This window comes from Camponotus floridanus, unplaced genomic scaffold, assembly GCF_003227725.1.
Source record: "Camponotus floridanus strain SB8 unplaced genomic scaffold, Cflo_v7.5 scaffold55, whole genome shotgun sequence".
Taxonomy (NCBI): Eukaryota; Metazoa; Arthropoda; class Insecta; order Hymenoptera; family Formicidae; genus Camponotus; species Camponotus floridanus.
The window spans coordinates 1296526-1315483 of NW_020229714.1; the positions used below are offsets into that span (position 1 = coordinate 1296526).

Below are 18958 nucleotides of genomic sequence, written 5' to 3' on the forward strand. Positions count from 1 at the left end.
ATAGGAATAAATAAATGATTTTATAAGTCTCGAAGACACATGACTATCACTATGTTTATAATTTTATTATATAAATATGTTTTTATTTTAATATAATGCTTCTTATATTCTCGCCATGTCTATTTATTTAATTTTTGCCTCTAATTAATTTATGCATTGATATAAAGTTGATATCTGTTTAGCAGCCTCATCTCTTAGATAATTAAAACATTTGATTCAAATGAGGTGAATTCTATATATTGTTTGTGATGTTGTCATGGAAATAACAGATCTTGGAGATATTTGATACAGTAGAAACCTATCATATATGGATATAACAATTCTAAAGTGTGCACTTCATCAAAATCGACAAACAAATTTCTAATTATATAATATGTGGGGATATAGCTATCCTCTGGATCTACAAAATGAAGTGACTCGGAGAGAAGATCAAATTTTAGACAATCTTGAAGTATTGATTGTAGGTGCTGGTGATGCACGACATATCATGAAGACATTAGCATCATCTTATATGCATCCCAGTCAAAGTATCACATATCATGTTATTGAATCAAGTTTGGAACAAGTTGCTAGATCAATACTTTTATTGAGCATTTGCTTAGAGAAAAATCTAGGTATGTATGAATAATAATGAATCTATTCTACTAAATAGAAAAAAATATGCTGCATAATTACTATAATGTGAAGGATTGCAAGAGGCAACGCGATACTACTTGGAGATTTTAGGAAATACCCTTTTGAGACCAGCTACAGCTAAATATTTAGCAAAATGTACCAAGCAATTGATTGATATTCCAACTTGTACTATTGACTGCCCATGGTTGTCATTGGAAAAATTTAAACACAAAGATAGAGATAATTTGGAATCCATTTTTAAGTAAGTTAATATATATAAAGATGTAATATAGTGAAAGAATATTTAATTTCAAATAATGCAGATAATTAATATATGTTTTCGAGTTTATGTAGCATATTTATGTAGCATATTTTTTAAGGTTTTGGTCACGTGCAACATGTGAAGGTGTTCCTATAATAAATTATTGGGATCGCAGAATTAGAAAATCTCTGAAAACGCGATACGATTGCAAAGAAGGCGTTTTCGATTGGGATTATTACATGGTTTTAAAGCCAAGATGTATTAATAATCTTACCATACAAGAATATAGGTATATTTGATAAGCATATAATACAAAAATTGAATGCAAATGCTACTTTAAATAAAATTATATGATTTCAATATCCAAATTACAAAAACATATATTTAATGAACAATTATGATTAATTAGATTTTGGAGAAATAATGGAGTAGCATTTACATGGCTTGAAGGTGAACCAGCCAGGAGCAATCCGACTCTATTAAATAACATAATACAATATGGACCTGGTTTTATACATTATGCGTATTTAGGAGACATTGTAAATGGTCCCTATTTTACTTGGGCTGTCACTGAAAAAAAAGAGGACAAAAAGTAAAATACACTTGCGATAAGGAAAAATTATCTCTTATGAATTAAGATGATTAAATTGAGCATTTTGAAGGTTTAGGGCAACCGATATTGCAGAGCGTGAAATAATGCGTGCAATTCATGAGATAAGAACGAAAGAACCTCTGTGTGAAGATTATGTCGGCGCCCATAGAGATGCCTCGATTTTAAATGGCATTATAATAAACGAAATGCCGGACATTGAAACAGAAAACGAATCATGGACAAATGTCGGAGATAAATCTAAATTAGACGACAAAATTTCTTGGGTAGAAATACCAAATCACAAGGTGCGCCTTGTATCACTATCATAATAGATCAAAAATATTTTATATACGAGTTTCATTTTATCTTTTTTAGATAATCTTTCATCCTGCAACATCATTAGAGCTCTTTAAATCTAAATACGAATATGTAAATAGATTTCATTTGGTTTGGATAGCGCATAATATGACAAAACAGTTAGAAAATCTGGCGCCATTAGCATCAACGGGTGCACCGGTAATTGTAGAATCACGTAAATGTATGGCGGATTTGCGCAAAGAAGATTTGGAGAACTTTACTGAAGAACTGAAAGAGCTCGCACAAAAAAATGGACTTCGCTTAGTTCATGACTTTGATTCTAATGAACATACTTTTGCCCATTTTTGCAAAAATTAAGAAATCAATTGTGACTAATATTATTGTAAATATGTATGTTTTTTAAGTTTTTAATTGAATAAGAAGAAGGTAGCTTTAATCAATAGTTAATATAAATTTTATATTCAAAAAAGAATGTCAGTTTCAGACTGAGTTGGGAAACATTAAAAATTGTTTATCTATCCAGATGTTTATTAGAATAATTCAAATCAAAGTTTCTCTTAACAATAAAAAGAATTTTTTTTTATTTTGTGTTAATTTATTATAATTTTTAAAATTTCATGGTTTTATTTGTAAAATAGAGATACAATTTATTTTATTCTATTTTATGAAAAAACCTAATATATGAGAGATATCATAAAAAAATAATCTTTTTATTATTTCATTATACATATATCATAGTATTATGTACATAGTATTATATACAATATTATGTAAATAATCTTTCTGTATAATACAATAGTTAAATTGTCATTATTCCAGTAAAATATACAAAATATGTATATAAATGTTTATCAAATATCTATAATTAATATTGTATTTTTTAAATATTTTTATACTGTCTAGTTTTTGAGTTATTTCAGATTGTTCTGATTTTTCTTTCTCTCCTTCATATTCCAGCAAACACAGAATATTGCAGCAATATTGCGGTAATATTACAACATTGCAGCAATGTTGCAGCAATATTCTCTGTTTGCTGGGATATCACTTTATAGGAAATTAGAAAATTCTAATTTTAAAAATAGATATGATAATATTAAAATCAACCAAAACGGATAATATGCGAGAATGACATGTTTTTATTTTATGAAAAAGAGTGTTGTCTATATGCAATAAACAACAATTCAGTATTGCACAATCATGTTTTTACACTATCTCGTAATCCATTGGTGTCACATATAAATGAAATATCTCAATATTGTATCAAACTTGTAATGAAATCACTAATGTTTTTCTATTCATTAACTACCGTATTACTGAGTGAAGCAAGACACAAGCTTAGTAGTATAGTACTTAAAAATCGCAGTATCTTTATAAACTTACAGCAATTTTTTGCCGGTATATTTCTTAAGATCGTATTGTTCCAAATTTCTTAGCTACTTAGCTATATAAAAAAATAAGAACGAAAAGATAAAAATTCGTCTATCGACTCTACAAATTCAAATACATACCTGATAACTGTTACAAAGCCGATTGAATTCTACGAAATTTAACTCGTCTCTTCATTTTCCTTGTCCGATTCTCTGTTTCTTTTCTGACAATACCTCTGGTCCTTGTCGAAAACGTGCCGCAACCTTTTTGGCAATAATTTATCGTTATCTCTTTTCTTTCGTCCCGACATTTTTCACTAATCATAAGTCCAATTGTTTTTCCACTGTACATACACTATATTTAACTCAACTGGAGTCGCATCCGATACAAGTGACGTAAATACACGCTTATAGCACGTGGAAAGGATATGCATTGGAGGGTATACGCATGTGATGCATGCAATATCATTGTGTTCGGCGACCATTACTTTACCATCATCGTAGACATCAACTGACGTATGATTTGTTTTTCTTAAAATTCCACAGATCATTAATTGCGGACTTTGGGTCACTTTCACAGATGTCTAGACATTTATTACATTAATTAAAATTGTTTTAGAACGAAAGGGAAATTTTATAATAAATAATTATATAAAATGGAAAAGGTAAAAATGACGGAGCATGATTCATATTCAACAGAAGATGACGATTCTTTAAACATTGCTTCAAAATGTTGGGAACGTATTACGGATGCTGCTATCAAGGTACGAAAAATTTTTTGACAAGTCACGTGTTGAGGTTATAACATGACTTAATACTTGTCTGCTGCATAATACTATTTTTGTATTTTTCTGTCATAATATTATTTTTCTTTTATATTTATTATTTAATATTAACTTAATAATCATGTTTTTTTAGACTGGTTACAGAGAAGGAATACAGGACGGAGCAGACTCTATATTACAAGAAGGATTTGATTTAGGTTATAAAGATGGTTTTGAGACAGCTTTTAAATTGGGAAAATATAAAAGTCTAGCTACTATTTTAACACCTACTTTAAAACATCCTACAGATATAGCCACAGTTTTAGATAAAACTAGACGAGGTGCGTGTTGGATATGTATTATGGAATCACAAAACAAAATTGGCAATATACATGAGAATGTTCAATTTTCTGAAATCTTAAATAATCAGAGAATACATTCTGCAGCAGTTATAAGTAGGCTACATGAATATTTTGAACCAATCTTAAATGAATCTAGTATCGAGACAAATTAATTTTTGAAGTAGACAGATTCTAACATAATAAAATTTGTGTAAAAATAAAGATAGAATATCCTTAAATAAGAAAAAAGAATTAAAATTATAATACTTTTATAAGTACATTAACATGTAAAAATTAATTTCCCTATATAAATTTTTATTAAGGAGTTTGAGTAATTATACGACTCAGTTATTACAGAAAATTAGTAATAATAAATGTTTTTATAAATATAATCCTTCAGGAGAACCTTCTTTCTTTCGATACAATACGCTTTCCTTAGATTTCTTGAAATCATCACTAGTAACCTTCATACGACGTTCACGTAAAGCCATTAAACCAGCTTCAGTACATATTGCCTAAAAATTTTATATTTTAAATTAATAAAATAATGAAGACATATTTGTATAAAACATATGTGTACAACAATGCGTGTGCAATTAACTTTTTAATAGAATTTTTTACCTTTATATCTGCACCAGAGAGATCATCCTTTGCCATGATTAATTCTGCAAGGTTCACATCAGGTGCCAAAGTCATTCTGCTCGTGTGAATATTGAAGATTCTTCTTTTGGTTTTTTCATCTGGTAGAGGGAATTCTATTTTTCTATCGATACGACCAGGTCTGATTAAAGCAGGATCTAAGGTCTCTATTCTATTGGTAGCCATAACCACTTTCACATCACCTCTGCTATCAAAACCTGATAATCAAAAATTTTTCTATTTAATATATATTTCAAGAGATATACATTTTGTATTAAAAAAGAGAGAAGAAAAAAAATTAACATACCATCAAGTTGATTAAGTAGTTCCAACATAGTTCTCTGAATTTCCCTTTCACCGCCACTATTGCTATCATATCTCTTTGTTCCTACTGCATCTATTTCATCTATAAAAACAATGGAAGGAGCATGCTCTTCAGCAACTCTGAAAAGTTCTCTCACAAGCTTTGGGCCATCACCTAGATATTTTTGTATAAGTTCAGAACCAACAACTCTCAAAAATGTAGCTGATGTTTGATTAGCTACAGCTTTGGCGAGCAATGTTTTTCCTGTTCCAGGTGGTCCATAAAGTATCACACCCTTTGGAGGTTTAATACCCATTTCTTCATAATATTCTGGATGAGTTAATGGTAGTTCTACAGATTCTTTAATTTCCTGAATTTGGGTATCAAGACCTGAAAATTCACAAAATATCTATGAATTGTTATTATATTAATATTTTTATATTTAATTTATTTCAAAAGCAGGTCTTTTCTTTTCGAAAATTTGATTATATATTTATTATATATTTCATTATATAAAACTTCAACATTTTTTAAATTAAGTTTTTTATATTTAAATTGTAAGTTCTATTTAAAAAAAATAATAATCAAAAGTTTCTTTATATTGTTTTTAGAAATTCCAAATTAAAAATAATGAATCAACAATTTTAATAAAATATTAATTATAAATTTATCAGAATATAAATATAGATAAATATGTATAATATACCTCCAATATCAGTGTAGGTCTCCTGAGGAGCCTTTTCAAGCTTCATCACTGTAACCATAGGATCTGTATCATCTCCTAACACACCAACAACAGCATGAACTTTATGATTTAATAATACAGAACAACCAGGTTCCAGTTGATCTTTATCTACAAATGACAAGATGGATACATAATGCTCAGAGCCAACTGAAGTGGACACTATTGCATGATTGTCATCTATAATTTCTTCCAATGTTCCAACAGACATTGGTGTTCCACGAAGATCATCTACTTTCGATCTTTCCTCTTCATTTTTCTCTTCTTGCGGTTTCAAACGTTCCTGATTCCTGATAAACTCTTCCTCCATCAATAAATAATCTTTTATACGTTCAAGTTTTAATAGTTTTAGTCTACAACGTGTATGAGGAGTCACTTGAGGCAGTTTTAGAGCTGCATCTGGTCCTTTAGTACGTCTCTTCTTTTTACCCACTCTTGTGGGAATTGGTGGCTCATATTTTTTCTTCTTATCCTTGTCATCCTTCTTGTCCCCTCCACTACCACCACTGCCAGATTGGTTTTGACCCTGTAAAAATTTTATTACATTTATTATTTATTTGAAAATAGTGCAGCACAAAACTCCATGTATATATTACTAGAGAAGAACTTCAAAATTAAGAATATATACATTAATGTATTTAAGAAAAATTATAATTCTTACATATATTCATTTAAACAATAAATTTTTACAACTATTGCAAATAAACATTAATTTATTATGCAACAAGAAATATTCGTTTTATGGTTAAATTCAATTAATTTATACAAACTTTTTTTACATAAAAATTTGAAGATAAAGTAACATTTGAAAAATGACTATATAACCTACAAGAAAAAGTATAAAGTAATTTATATGGTACGTTCAACAGAAACGTGAATTAAGATCGTTTTGTTCCATAAAAGTCTAGGTTTCAATTGGACGTACCTAATAAATGCAAAAAAAAATAAATATTAGCAACATTAATTACTTTCTATTGTTCTAAATAGGAAATGTTATTTTACAGCAATAAATAATAATAGTTTTTAAACTTTTGACAGACTTACCATTTTTCGTCAACGCTTGTTGACTATTCCTCGTTCCTCAAAAGGGCGAAGTCATTCGCCAAGATTCGATTGTGCGCTGTCGATAAAAGAATATCGATTTTCCCACCATCCTGTTCCCGATCGATAGCAAATCTCGATTGCAAATAAATAAATACTCACATTCTTTCTAGTTCATTCAATAAAATTCTTTAAATTTACTAGAAAAATAAAATAGAATAAAATATATTTAATTTTCAAGCACAAGAACAATGCAATATATCGAGAAATGTGACAATTATTCATCTTTCCTCATTTCTAGAATTATATTTTACAATAATTTTCTGATATAAATATTAAGGAATTTTTATTAAAGAAATTTAATCAGTCGTTAGCTAATGTCATATAACGTATTATTTTTATTATTAGCAATATTTATAATCCTTCTAATCACAGTACTATTGAAATGATACAAAATTAAAGGTTTTAATCAGCGTGCTTTATATGCGTTTCATCGTTAATACAGAATATCCAACAATGTACAATGTATTTTACAAGAGACTAAAAGAGCATATCTTTACGATTCATTGATTATTGACGATGTAAAGACATAGAGTGATAAGAACATTGCACGATACATCGATAACACACGTTGTTATCTATATATGTATCTTTCGTGCAGATTTTTCTCAATTTAGCGATATTTCAAAAAATTCACACAGAATTTGGCAGTGTATCCGTTAACGTATTATACGTTAACGTATCGTTAAATGCCCCACACTCTATGCTAAAACATATATATTCCACGTTAGTTCGTTTTTATTTAAAAACAATTTTGATTTATATAAGATCGCTAATATCCCACTTGTTTCGAGTGCAGAAAGATTTCCAATGAACAGATTCGGAAATATTCGGTATAACGCAAGTGCAAACTATAACATATTATCTTTGAATTTTGTAAAATCTATTAAATTGCATTATATATTCATGGTCATAATTCAACAATGCTAAACATTTAGATTGGTGAGATTTTATTTTACTTTCGATCTACATTTAATAAAGTATTTGTCTAGTTCGATTTTCATTCCTCTGTGCTCACTTCTCTGCTCAATCAAGCATGATGTGAGAGAATAAAAATATATATCGTGATGTTTGCATAAAACATGACTAACGATTATGCAATCACCTTGAACGATTGCCATATCGAAAAATTCTGATAACAATAATCGTTCAATATAATCAGGTTAATGTACAAAGTAAAAATGGCCCGATATATTTTCATTGTAAGAATTCAGAATCATAGACATAAGACTAATACGTTTATTGTTATTTATAACTGCACTTGCCACATCATTCCACGTTCAGCTTATAGAGATTGCTAGATTCGAAACGAAATTTCGAAACGTTTCTTAACGTTTCAATGATAAGATTACCGAACCGGGAAGACTCCCTGCCGAGAATTTTTACGGACTGTTACATCGCGCTCTTGTTTATTCATGGTGATTATAAAAATTGTCAATACACGTGTGACAAACGTGTGTTCCAAGTTATTAAAGGCCAGCCAAAATAATCCTAGGATCTTCTACAGCATCTTTGATCTTTCTTAGGAACATGACAGCTTCGCGTCCATCGATCAATCGATGATCATATGTCAAAGCTATGTACATCATTGGTCTAATAACAACCTGGGAATATAAAGTGTTTATTAATTGATAATGATTTCGACAGAAATTATAATTACGAAAATTGCTGAATCTTAAGGATTTTGCTGAACTTTACCTGCCCCTTAACAGCAATCGGTCTATCGAAGACGCCATGCATACCGAGAATAGCACTCTGCGGCGGATTAATGATGGGAGTTCCCAATAACGAGCCGAAAACACCACCATTGCTTATCGTAAAGGTACCACCATCCATGTCCTCGACGGTGATCTTTCCTTTCCTGGCTTTATCGCCTAACGCAGCCAAAGCAATCTCGATTTCAGCGAAATTCTTACTTTCTACACTACGTAGCACCGGCACGACGAGTCCCTTGGGCGTTGCGACCGCCACGCTAATGTCTACGTAATCTCTATATACTATGTCGGTGCCGTCTATTACGGCATTTACCACAGGTTGATCTTTCAAAGCGTAAGCACTGGCCGCGACGAATGGACTCATGAATCCGAGTTTGATACCGTACTTTTTCGTAAACGACTCTTGATGCGTTTTTCGAAACTCCATAATACAACTGCAAATTAATAATATGACATACGTTAAGTAAAAAAATAAAATCTCAAATATGTCGAGCGTCATGAATAAGGTCTTTAAATACAAATTATGAGCAACATAAAATCTGCGATCAATAGGATTACCTCATATCAATTTCGTTAAAAGTAGTCAACATAGCATTTGTGTTTTGTGCTTCCTTCAGACGTTCCGCGATACGCAGACGCATTCTGTTCATCTTCACCCGTTGTTCTGTCCTGGTGCCGATTATCTCGCGCGTGTAATCGACAGGAGGTAATTGAACTTTCGCGCCTTCCAGCGACTGAAAATACATCGTTCTCATTATAATGTCATAATAATACTCTTGAGAAATTACTACTACGTATTTTATTTGACATTTACCTGCGCGTGTTTGATGGCTGCAACCGGCATCGATACGATAGGCGGTTGCGGAGGTGGTGGCTTAGCAGCGGGAGGCGGAATCGGAGCTGCCGCGGGTTCCGGCGATGGCGGAGGTGCTGTCGCGCTAGGTGTTGGTGCTCTTGAAGGTGGCGGCGGTGGAGGAGGAGGTGGAGCCGCAGCAGGCTTCGGCGCTTCTGCCGCAGGTGCGGCTGCAGCTCCACCAGTTGCACCGATGTCGATGTTACATAATTTTTGACCTGGCTTCACGGTATCGCCGTCATTAACAAAGAGTTCTTTTATGACACCAGCTCCAGGCGATGGAACAGCAACCGAAGTCTATGGACAATTATAAATGATAATATTTTGAAAGTATCGCGATTATTTTTTTTTTTCATGTTATGATAAAGAAATAAGAAACTGAGACCTGCATACCTTGTCTGTTTCAATTTCACAAAGAATATCATCTTCTTTGACCTGGTCGCCCACCTTCTTCTCCCACCTCACGTCGCCCTCGCTTACACTTTCGGCAAATGCAGGGACTACAACTTCCCTGATCTCCCCTATTTATAGATAACACAAATTATACAAAAGATAAATTCAAATCTTTATTGTATATGTGACTTTTGAGAAAAATATAATTAAGAATTTAAAATACTATACTCACATAATGCTGAAGTTGAATGTACATATCTCGCTTGATTTATCCAATAACAGTTTGCCTTATATTTTCTACATCTACAGGCAAAAGAACACTTTATAATCTTTTCTACTTTATCCTTCTTCCATATTTGAAGCAATCAAAAGCAATTATTAGCGCAGTATTGAAGAACTAAGATTTCCAGGCATGTATATAGAACGTTATTAAACTTCTATATTAACAATATTTAAAAAGCAAATACATCAAGACAAAATAATACACACAATGTTACTTACAATGAGATTTTGATATTGGGCACATGTTCAGCATGAATAATTACAGTGCATCCTATAAAAATAATTTGATATAGTTAACAGTTTTCTCTGTTCCAGTGGACTTCTCTTAATCGGTGTAATTTTTTTCATAGCTGCTACTATCTTAGAATCTTCATTATATCTTGTCTTAATATATCTTCAATTAATCTTACCTTGACTATACAATGATCCCGTGACCTGTAAAAAGAATGAATTGGTTTAATCTTATTTCAGCAATGTTGCGATTCACACATTCAAGACACGACAGCAATCCAGAGAAAAACAGCGGGTTCAGTCAGAAAAACGACGATCTTATGAAATGACACACAGGTCGAAGATAAAAATAGTCATTGTTCCACCATGAGAGAGAAAGAGAGAGATAAAAAAAAGAGACAAAGAGGACAGTTTTCGACCTCGCAACTAACGATCGAAATGATTAATCACGATATCCACGTGTTTATCGACAAACGCCAGTCTCGTGATTAAGGAGACTCCTCGCGGAGAAATTTTTCAATTGACAGGTCGCGTGAGCAACGAAGGTGTCGTCGAGCGATATGTATATATATATTATGTAATCGTCGTCGCGATGAGAGAAATGGATTGGAAACGTTTCGGCGAATCTCGAAACCGCAATTTTCGACGATACTTCTCGGCAGTTTAATCCGAGAGAGCGGTATAAATATCACCGCAGTCGATCGTGCGATGCGAATAGGGGAGACTCGGGAAAGCCGGAGCATCCGCACGTAATCTTACCTTGGCCCGCAACACGCTACTCCGCATGATTATGCGAGGCGCGAAACGCGAACAGTTGGACAGCATCGCGGCCATCGACAAGAAAATCGTACACCTCGAACGTTCACTCGCGCGTCGGCGAGCAAAAATGACGGCACGCACCGCACGGCTTCTCGCGATGAAGAGCGGAAGGTGGGGACGGTGAGGAGGAAGACGGATAAAGGCTCTTGCACATGGGACGCGTCATCGTGTTTCCGAGGGCGAAAAAGAAATGCGACAGCCAATCGATGTTCAGCTTGTCCGTAAGGGCGAAGGATTGATTGGCTAATTCGCTTTTTGGCACGTGTTGACGCGTCCTGTATGTAAGAACCTTAAGAGAGCGAGAGAGAGAGAGAGAGAGACAGAGTTAGATAACCGGCAACATCTGTCAAAAAAGGATAGCAGCAGATGCTGTATTTATCAGTCTATAAATTATATTAGTCAACAATACTTCAATCTGTTTGTTTTTCTGGTATATTTATTGAGATTCCAACACGTAGAATGAAATACAAGCATATAAAAGAAAAAAAGAAATAAAACATAAAAAATACAATTGAAAGCAAATCTGATCTGAATAGGAATTAACTCTAATACAATTTTTTTAAATTGAGTATTATTGTATTAAATAAAATTTATATACATCTATGGTTCTATGTAATATTTAGTAATTATGTGCAACATGTATATCTAATAATATATTATCAAAACAAGATAGCAACATTCTCTTGCAGATTTTCATTTTTTTGCAATACAAGCTTTTTTTTCTATCTCCTTGTATCTTTGGCGAACAGTATTACTTATCCACATAGATAATTTTTTATTGTAAGTCTCCTCAGAAATACATGTGACAGATATTGCAAACATAATCAATCTTGCATGTTCAATAAACTCTGTTGTAATTTGTTCTGGTATCTTTTGAAATTTTGTATCAAGATAAGGATATCCAGTGACATAAACATAATCAAAAGGTTGGATCTCTTTGCCCAATAGACCACTGTTTGTTTCTGACCACCACTCGTTCTCCAAGATCTAATTTTAAAAACATAATTATTGTATTATATTTATACAATTGCAACAAATTATCTTTCTAAGTAGTATATTTTTCTATCATATTAAATTTTAATAATATAAGATTTATTAATAATTAACAATATATAAAAGTAAAAATAATATATAATTTATTATTATATATATGAAAACTAATTATTTGACGACTTGCAATCATATACATAATTCTCAAACTTACAGCTATATCTTGTAAGGATGTATTACATGGATAGGTGAATCCTGGACGTGTTTCAGGAAATTTCTTTGGATAATTTTTGACTATTTTTGTTTCCTTCAAATTTCCAGCTTGACTCCTGTACTTTTCATCAATCTCCTGTCGTTGTTTTAATAAAAATAGATATTGTTCCAATTTGTAATTAATATCTACCACTCCTGTCCCATCTTCAACTACAATAAGACTGGAGAATTTTAGATATTGGTTCTTGTTTATTATTAAATTTATTATTTATCATATGCTTTGTCTTACTTGTTAAAAACAAATTATTGACATTGCGCTTAACATTTGTAACAATTCCAACTAGCTCAATTTTACGTACTTTAATATAAGGCATATTGAATGGATGAAAATGAATATAACGGCCTTCCTTATAAGGTACTAATCGATATAGCTCCATAATAAGCATTGATGTGTTTAATGTCATTCGTGAATCTGCAATTACAAATTTATTAAAATTTATAGTTACATTTAAGCAAATGTAAATCCTAATTATATGAACATTTTATTATATTGTATTGTATCTTACTAGCATTGACATTAATACCGGGCCATTCTTTTTCTGAGGAGAGGGATTTTTGATAATTATCATATTCCTCTTTATTGAAGGCAATCATACCATTTACTAATTTTTTATCAGACATTTCTCTGAAATGATAAAGTATAATTATGTGAATACATGAATATGTGAACTTTCAAATTTAATCTCAAGATGATGAATGTATTAAAACTAGATTCTTTTATCATTAGAATATTCATTGTAGATTACATTACCAATTATTTTGTAAAAGAATAAAATGTTTATCGATAAACAATTAATAAAATAATTTTAAAGATCTATACATAGAGAAAATCCGCAAAGAAACTCCCGCCAATTTTATATTTGGCATGTTGTGTACATAACTTAAAGAAAATCGTTGTTATTAAACCATATTAAATTCTAATGTTCGTACTAACATTTTTTGATTTATTCAATATTGCAAAAATTATCGATTTTCCTTAATCTCTTGTTTTAATCTGCTTTAAACACATATCAAATACTAACACAAATATCAAGTAGATCTTTATATTCCTGACGTTTTGCTCTCCTTCTTAGAACTTTTTGCACTCGAAATGAAATGAGTGATTGGGTCTGTTCTTTTCAGCTGCACTGCTGCACTAGTGCAATAAGTTAGAAAGAGACAAACATGTTTTCTTTCACTCTAACTAATTGCACTAGTGCAGCAGTGCAGCTGAAAAGAACAGACCCTATATTTCAGCCAGAGAAAAAGTAAAAAAAGTGCAAACAGAAGTTTTTAGTCATGATGCATAAATATCTAGATACGGTAAACTCCATCGAAAATATTTTGAACTCTGACGTTTGAAGCGCGTTCGATTGTCCAATCAGAATAAAGGAATCTTTTCCTTTATCATCCTGATTGGTCAATCAAACATTACTCCCCCTCCCATATAAGTTTTCGAACAATATCAGTAGTGCAAGTCTTTAGGAACGCTTGATGACGTTATGTACGTTAACCACTTTGTAAGATATTTGAATTATCTTATTATCGGGCAATTTTTATTGTCAATATTATTTTTCTGTCCCTTACGACATTAACAAGTGCTAGCAAGAGATAGACAAGTTATAGAAAACATAGACAATTGGTATGATAATTTAAACATTTAAACATCTTACACATACATATATCATAAAGTACGTCGTAATGCCGATGTCTTCTCAGGACGATAGACGCATGTTAGAAGTCCTGCAAAAAACTCACGACGAACTGCAGCGTTATTATATTTTGTTACGGCTGATTAGAGGTGATCTGGAGAAGATAGCAAATAATTTCTCTGCTATAAACAGTGGAGAGTAAGTAATATTTAAATGTTTATAATTAATTCATTAATCCTTTTGTTGGCAGAATGCAGATATTTTTCATTAGATACAGTCAGTTCATTTATCTTATTGTATAACTTCAAAAATCGAGCACAATTTTTAGAGACAAGATCTATAAAAAATTCTGTTTAACAATTATATTATGGATTAAAGATTATTAAGAGAAAAAATTGTGATTAATATGTATTGAGTATTGAATGAATTTTTCATGATTTGTTATTTATGTCGTGAATTTTTGCTATTAAAAGCATATAATAATAAGATATGTAATTGAATAATTTTTTATATAATCGTACATAATGTATATTAATCTCATCAGTGATCTCAATAGTATTTAATATCTTAAAGTTATTCAGAAATTAAAAATATAATTTATTTGGTGCACAAACATGTTACTTAATTTGTTATTGATTATTGTTGAAATCCATAGTATTAATCAAAACTGTTTATACTATATAACCTTTAAGGTTGAATTACACGTATAATTTTATTTTGAATCAAATAATTATATTTGCATTAAGCACTTATTATAAGAACCAATAATTATAATGCATATTATATATTGCAAAGTATATTTTATTTGCTTAATAGCATAACAATGCAGTTGATAGACATGAATTTGTTGTTTCGTTTTCTATGGTCCCTGTGTTTTGATTATATAAATTATATTTATAAGACAACTTTGAGAGAAATGATTTTTATCATTTTTTTAACAATTTTCTTGTATATGACTTATATTACATAAAAAATAAAATTAGGCAGAAATAGAAATACATAATAAATATATGATATATAATATGAGAATAAATGATTCAATTTATAGTGATTGAAATAAATATATGCTTATTTTCCTTCAGGAATGCAAGAATCAATTTGAAAAAAGATACATAGAGTACAAATCTACAAAATTATAGATTTTTTATAACAACATGGAGGCTCGTAAATCTATAGTGAACAAGAGGCTGGAGTCTGTGCTGCACCAACATTCACCAACTTCTTCATCGCCATTGCGAAGAAAGTCTGTTTCTTTCCAAAATCCACCCTCAACTGCTCTCTCAGTAAATGATGATGAAGCGGAACGTCTTGCTCGTCGACGTGAAATTTTTACATCAACACCATTATCTACCACATCTAATACATCCACCAATAAAAGACATTCTCTTGGTTTGGGATTCTTAGCCAATATCCCGGCACCTCAGATGGCCGAGAGCATATCTCAATGCATAAAATTGAACGCTGAGAACAAGATTAACATTAAGAATGCGTTTAGTTTAGAGATGATCGATTTTATGACATATATGATAAAGAAGCAAGACGCCAATATGTCAAATCTACAAGTGGCTAGCACATCTCTGGATGTGAGCACCAAAATTTACGGATTTCGTGTAGATAGCGTGCATACCGAGATACTTAAAATAGTGGGCGGATTAGATAAACAAGCGGTCGACAATATGGAACAAAATGCAGGGGAGCATAGAGAAGACGTGGAAGATGCGGAAGTGAACATGGTACAAAAAAAGAAGAGAAAGAAAGCCAAGCAGAAAATTTTTAGCACTGTAGAGTCTTTACGAGGCAATATCGAAATTCAAAAACCAATGTCGATGATGATAGGAGAGGGAGATTTGCAAACCAGCGACATGCTGTATCAAGCGACGCTACCACATCATGCAAATTCCGGTTTTTATTTGCATCTATATAACGATGTGCTTGTTGATATTGCAGAGAATAAATCTAACTCACAAAATAATTCAGATGTAAAATATAGTATCCCGATAATTGACGACTTCTCGAATCTTGAGATCTGCGCATCATATTCGAACTTCGAATTTCTCGGCTGGTCTGTGGAAGATGAGCCGGAAGAAGATTCGGCTGAGGAAACTGAACATAATGATGATAATAACCGATTTCATTTTGATCTAGAAGCGAGCATAGAACCCGAAGACGATAACAATCCAGTGCCTGAACCAATGAATTACTTTGATTTTCAGCAAGATGACAATAATGTTCAAGGATGTTACCAAGAGGCAGCGAATCGACGTAACGAGAATATTTTGGATACTCGCAACGTTCAAATATTAACGACAAATGCATCCGAATATTCTTTTCTTCAGCCGCATATGAATTTGCATTGGGCCGGGCCGTCTCATTGGAAATTTCGAAATTTTGTAAAACCTTCCAGTGACATCGCCGTCAGCACCAAAGTGGTGGGAGCTTGTATGCAAGCTCCATTGCGCAAGAAAAGACAGATCGAATTGTCATATAATGAAAATTCTGACGTGATTGATGCAAAGTTCGCGTTGAGTCAATCCAATAAATTAGGAGCCAAGACCGCGAAAACAGAATGGAACACTGAGGATCTAATGTTACCGGAAGATGTGCATTACGATATTGCGCAAATGACGAAACTGTACCTAAATTCAAGACTGATTTTAAAACCGCCAAGCAATGGAAAAGAGAATGATAATAATGCGGTAGCCACCATGGATGTGTCAGACAACGAGAAATACGATTATAACAATCCAAACGACACGTTAGAATATTGTCCCGATACGAATAACGGTGATGATTATGAAGAAGGAGGTAGGGATGATTGTAACTTTGAAGATGATGCGTTAGCTGGCCAAAACTTTATCGGTGACAATCTAGTCGCCGCGCCAAAGCTAGCTAATAAAATACCCATTACATATTGTCTCAAGGCGAAAAAGATCGATATGCGACAATTGAAAAAATCTATATGGAAACTGTGTACGAATGATCATGTTGATTTAATAAATATTAACGAGGTAGAGAATACCGAAATAAGTGTGATGAAAGAGAGTAAACAATTTAGCGATATTTACAAGATGTTACCAAAATTATTAACGAAAACCAATATCGAAGCATTGAGCGTGCCGATTTCTTTTATATCCCTGTTACATCTTGCAAATGAAAAAACGTTAAAAATTGATTCTTTACCGGACATGTCTGATATTATTGTCGGAGCGGATTAAAAAAACCATTGCTATGATTTTTGTACATATCAATGAAAAATACTTAATAGGCAATTTTTTATGAAGAATATAAACTGTACAATATATATCATATATTTGCTTTAATTATATACATCGACATATATTCACATAAGCGTAATTCACGAACAAACTCTACATGTGTTTTTTTTTGTTAAATATTGGATTAAAAATTTGGATTAAAAATTAGATTGATTTCTTTGAATTTTTAAATTAGAAATTAATTTTCAGCAATTAAAGCAATGTATAAAATATATATTGTTTGGATATAACATTCTTCATAAAAATGATGCTTATTAAATACTTTCTATTAGTATATACAAGAATCATATTAATATTTTTAAATAAAAAATGACATTAGAACTTAAATAAATATTATAATTAGAATCCTCGTTACATACGTAAAAATATTTTAAGAAATAATAACTAATAATTACATGTGTATATATTTAAATAAAGTTTATTTTGAAGCATTTTGCACAATACTATTCTACACATCTGCTTATGTAAGTAAAATAATTCTGATCAGGATCGCTTTATATATATCTTACAGAGACCAGTTCGTTGAATTAATGTACACAATGTGAGCTGCCAGAATTTTTTCAAATCGAGCTTATTACACATTAATGTTGCGTTTAAACCGCGATTTTGGTCATTCTGTTTAGTGACTAGGTTAATATATTTAAGTCATGCAGTAAATTTAAGTTTTCGCTAATAATAAAACAGCAAATATCAAAAAAACGTCTCGTCGCTATACGGAAATTTACACAAACGACGTATCGATTTATGTAAATGCAATAGCATCCGCTTTGGCAGTATAATTTTCTGTTCTCTGATTTAGTAACAATGGAATTTCTTTTTTTATATATTAGATATTATAACTTAGGTCTTTTTTAAAAATCCACATTATTGTTACAGTCAAATAAATACATATGCGCATAAACTCACACGTTATAAATAATGTATATAATATATATATATAATATATATATATAAAATATATATAAAATATATATAAAAATATATATATATATAATATATATATATATATATATATATATATATATATATATATATAATCTTTCGAAACGAACATACAGATACAATGCGGAAGTTCAAATATATGTTATCTCTGTATTGCTTCAACTATGACACCCTGTATAGGCGACGACATGATTCCGCGATTTATCTGCGGTCGCAATTTGATAATGACGATTACATTTTGTACTTTGTAAGTTACTTAATGTACATCTTCATCATAACATCCAGATAACTGTCGAATTATCTTCTTGAAACTTACGATAGCGATATCGTTCTACGATCAGAGAAGATCTCTGGGACTTTTCTATTTATTAATAGCTTGGCCGAAAATTGTGAATATATTATTATAATTCACGTATACATATTGCACCGAAAAATAATACTACAAAATAAAAAAAATATAGAAAGAATACAATACATAAGAATATTGCACAAAAATAATAAAGTCTATA

General features: G+C 31.4%; 6 protein-coding genes and 1 long non-coding RNA gene across 10 annotated transcripts; 3 read left to right on the forward strand and 4 right to left on the reverse strand.

Annotated features, from left to right (window-relative positions):
• Positions 1-92: 92 nt before the first annotated feature.
• LOC105253838 (dynein assembly factor 3, axonemal homolog) lies at positions 93-2303 on the forward strand. Its single transcript, XM_011262159.3, has 6 exons — positions 93-614; positions 688-877; positions 996-1166; positions 1287-1469; positions 1540-1774; positions 1845-2303. The coding sequence occupies exons 1-6, from the start codon at positions 374-376 to the stop codon at positions 2142-2144; spliced, it is 1320 nt and encodes a 439-aa protein (XP_011260461.1). The 5' UTR covers positions 93-373; the 3' UTR covers positions 2145-2303.
• On the reverse strand, positions 1396-3422 carry LOC109610167. The gene is made up of 2 exons (XR_002192667.2): positions 3296-3422; positions 1396-1447 (listed from the first exon to the last, which is right to left on the reverse strand). It is a non-coding gene; the product is annotated as an uncharacterized LOC109610167 (long non-coding RNA).
• Positions 3423-3527: 105 nt separating this feature from the next.
• LOC105253837 (yae1 domain-containing protein 1) lies at positions 3528-4480 on the forward strand. Of its 2 annotated transcripts, XM_020028282.2 has the most exons (4): positions 3528-3670; positions 3774-3918; positions 4073-4136; positions 4227-4480. In XM_020028282.2, exons 2-4 carry the CDS (start codon positions 3811-3813, stop codon positions 4430-4432), a joined length of 378 nt encoding a protein of 125 aa, XP_019883841.1. In that variant the 5' UTR covers positions 3528-3670; positions 3774-3810; the 3' UTR covers positions 4433-4480. The 2 variants fall into 2 exon arrangements, with proteins under 2 accessions (XP_019883841.1, XP_011260460.1); XM_011262158.3 differs by having other exon boundaries at positions 4073-4478.
• Positions 4481-4557: 77 nt separating this feature from the next.
• LOC105253839 (26S proteasome regulatory subunit 4) lies at positions 4558-7108 on the reverse strand. The gene is made up of 5 exons (XM_011262160.3): positions 6989-7108; positions 5909-6470; positions 5206-5592; positions 4881-5116; positions 4558-4774 (listed from the first exon to the last, which is right to left on the reverse strand). The coding sequence occupies exons 1-5, from the start codon at positions 6989-6991 to the stop codon at positions 4640-4642; spliced, it is 1323 nt and encodes a 440-aa protein (XP_011260462.1). The 5' UTR covers positions 6992-7108; the 3' UTR covers positions 4558-4639.
• A 333-nt stretch (positions 7109-7441) lies between these two features.
• LOC105253840 (dihydrolipoyllysine-residue succinyltransferase component of 2-oxoglutarate dehydrogenase complex, mitochondrial) lies at positions 7442-11486 on the reverse strand. The gene is made up of 9 exons (XM_011262161.3): positions 11279-11486; positions 10699-10723; positions 10508-10559; positions 10239-10309; positions 10007-10134; positions 9575-9910; positions 9319-9494; positions 8744-9194; positions 7442-8649 (listed from the first exon to the last, which is right to left on the reverse strand). The coding sequence occupies exons 1-9, from the start codon at positions 11351-11353 to the stop codon at positions 8515-8517; spliced, it is 1449 nt and encodes a 482-aa protein (XP_011260463.1). The 5' UTR covers positions 11354-11486; the 3' UTR covers positions 7442-8514.
• Positions 11487-11935: 449 nt separating this feature from the next.
• LOC105253841 lies at positions 11936-13731 on the reverse strand. Of its 2 annotated transcripts, none has more exons than XM_011262162.2 (5): positions 13624-13731; positions 13108-13226; positions 12831-13013; positions 12543-12751; positions 11936-12325 (listed from the first exon to the last, which is right to left on the reverse strand). In XM_011262162.2, the coding sequence occupies exons 2-5, from the start codon at positions 13220-13222 to the stop codon at positions 12032-12034; spliced, it is 801 nt and encodes a 266-aa protein (XP_011260464.1). In that variant the 5' UTR covers positions 13223-13226; positions 13624-13731; the 3' UTR covers positions 11936-12031. The 2 variants fall into 2 exon arrangements, with proteins under 2 accessions (XP_011260464.1, XP_025268482.1); XM_025412697.1 differs by having other exon boundaries at positions 13536-13731.
• A 343-nt stretch (positions 13732-14074) lies between these two features.
• LOC105253842 (condensin complex subunit 2) lies at positions 14075-17624 on the forward strand. 2 transcript variants are annotated; one of them, XM_011262165.2, is made up of 3 exons: positions 14075-14222; positions 14300-14430; positions 15315-17624. In XM_011262165.2, exon 3 carries the CDS (start codon positions 15387-15389, stop codon positions 17445-17447), a length of 2061 nt encoding a protein of 686 aa, XP_011260467.1. In that variant the 5' UTR covers positions 14075-14222; positions 14300-14430; positions 15315-15386; the 3' UTR covers positions 17448-17624. The 2 variants fall into 2 exon arrangements, with proteins under 2 accessions (XP_011260467.1, XP_011260466.1); XM_011262164.2 differs by having other exon boundaries at positions 14075-14430.
• Positions 17625-18958: the final 1334 nt, after the last annotated feature.

Excerpts from the sequence above, each read along its gene's own strand:
- LOC105253837 (XM_011262158.3), top strand. The coding sequence starts at position 3,811 with ATGGAAAAGGTAAAAATGACGGAGCATGATTCATATTCAACAGAAGAT. Across the intron at positions 3,919-4,072 it reads TTACGGATGCTGCTATCAAG|ACTGGTTACAGAGAAGGAAT; the intron begins GTACGAAAAATT and ends ATGTTTTTTTAG.
- LOC105253842 (XM_011262164.2), top strand. The coding sequence starts at position 15,387 with ATGGAGGCTCGTAAATCTATAGTGAACAAGAGGCTGGAGTCTGTGCTG.
- LOC105253840 (XM_011262161.3), bottom strand. The coding sequence starts at position 11,353 with ATGGCCGCGATGCTGTCCAACTGTTCGCGTTTCGCGCCTCGCATAATC. Across the intron at positions 10,724-11,278 it reads GTAGCGTGTTGCGGGCCAAG|GTCACGGGATCATTGTATAG; the intron begins GTAAGATTACGT and ends TTCTTTTTACAG. Across the intron at positions 9,911-10,006 it reads GTGAAATTGAAACAGACAAG|ACTTCGGTTGCTGTTCCATC; the intron begins GTATGCAGGTCT and ends AATTGTCCATAG.
- LOC105253841 (XM_011262162.2), bottom strand. The coding sequence starts at position 13,222 with ATGTCTGATAAAAAATTAGTAAATGGTATGATTGCCTTCAATAAAGAG. Across the intron at positions 12,752-12,830 it reads CAATAATTTGTTTTTAACAA|TTGAAGATGGGACAGGAGTG; the intron begins GTAAGACAAAGC and ends GTCTTATTGTAG. Across the intron at positions 12,326-12,542 it reads CATCCTTACAAGATATAGCT|ATCTTGGAGAACGAGTGGTG; the intron begins GTAAGTTTGAGA and ends TTTTAAAATTAG.
- LOC105253838 (XM_011262159.3), top strand. The coding sequence starts at position 374 with ATGTGGGGATATAGCTATCCTCTGGATCTACAAAATGAAGTGACTCGG. Across the intron at positions 615-687 it reads TTGCTTAGAGAAAAATCTAG|GATTGCAAGAGGCAACGCGA; the intron begins GTATGTATGAAT and ends TATAATGTGAAG. Across the intron at positions 1,775-1,844 it reads TAGAAATACCAAATCACAAG|ATAATCTTTCATCCTGCAAC; the intron begins GTGCGCCTTGTA and ends TATCTTTTTTAG.
- LOC105253839 (XM_011262160.3), bottom strand. Across the intron at positions 5,117-5,205 it reads ACTACTTAATCAACTTGATG|GTTTTGATAGCAGAGGTGAT; the intron begins GTATGTTAATTT and ends TTTGATTATCAG. Across the intron at positions 4,775-4,880 it reads TCTCTGGTGCAGATATAAAG|GCAATATGTACTGAAGCTGG; the intron begins GTAAAAAATTCT and ends TAAAATTTTTAG.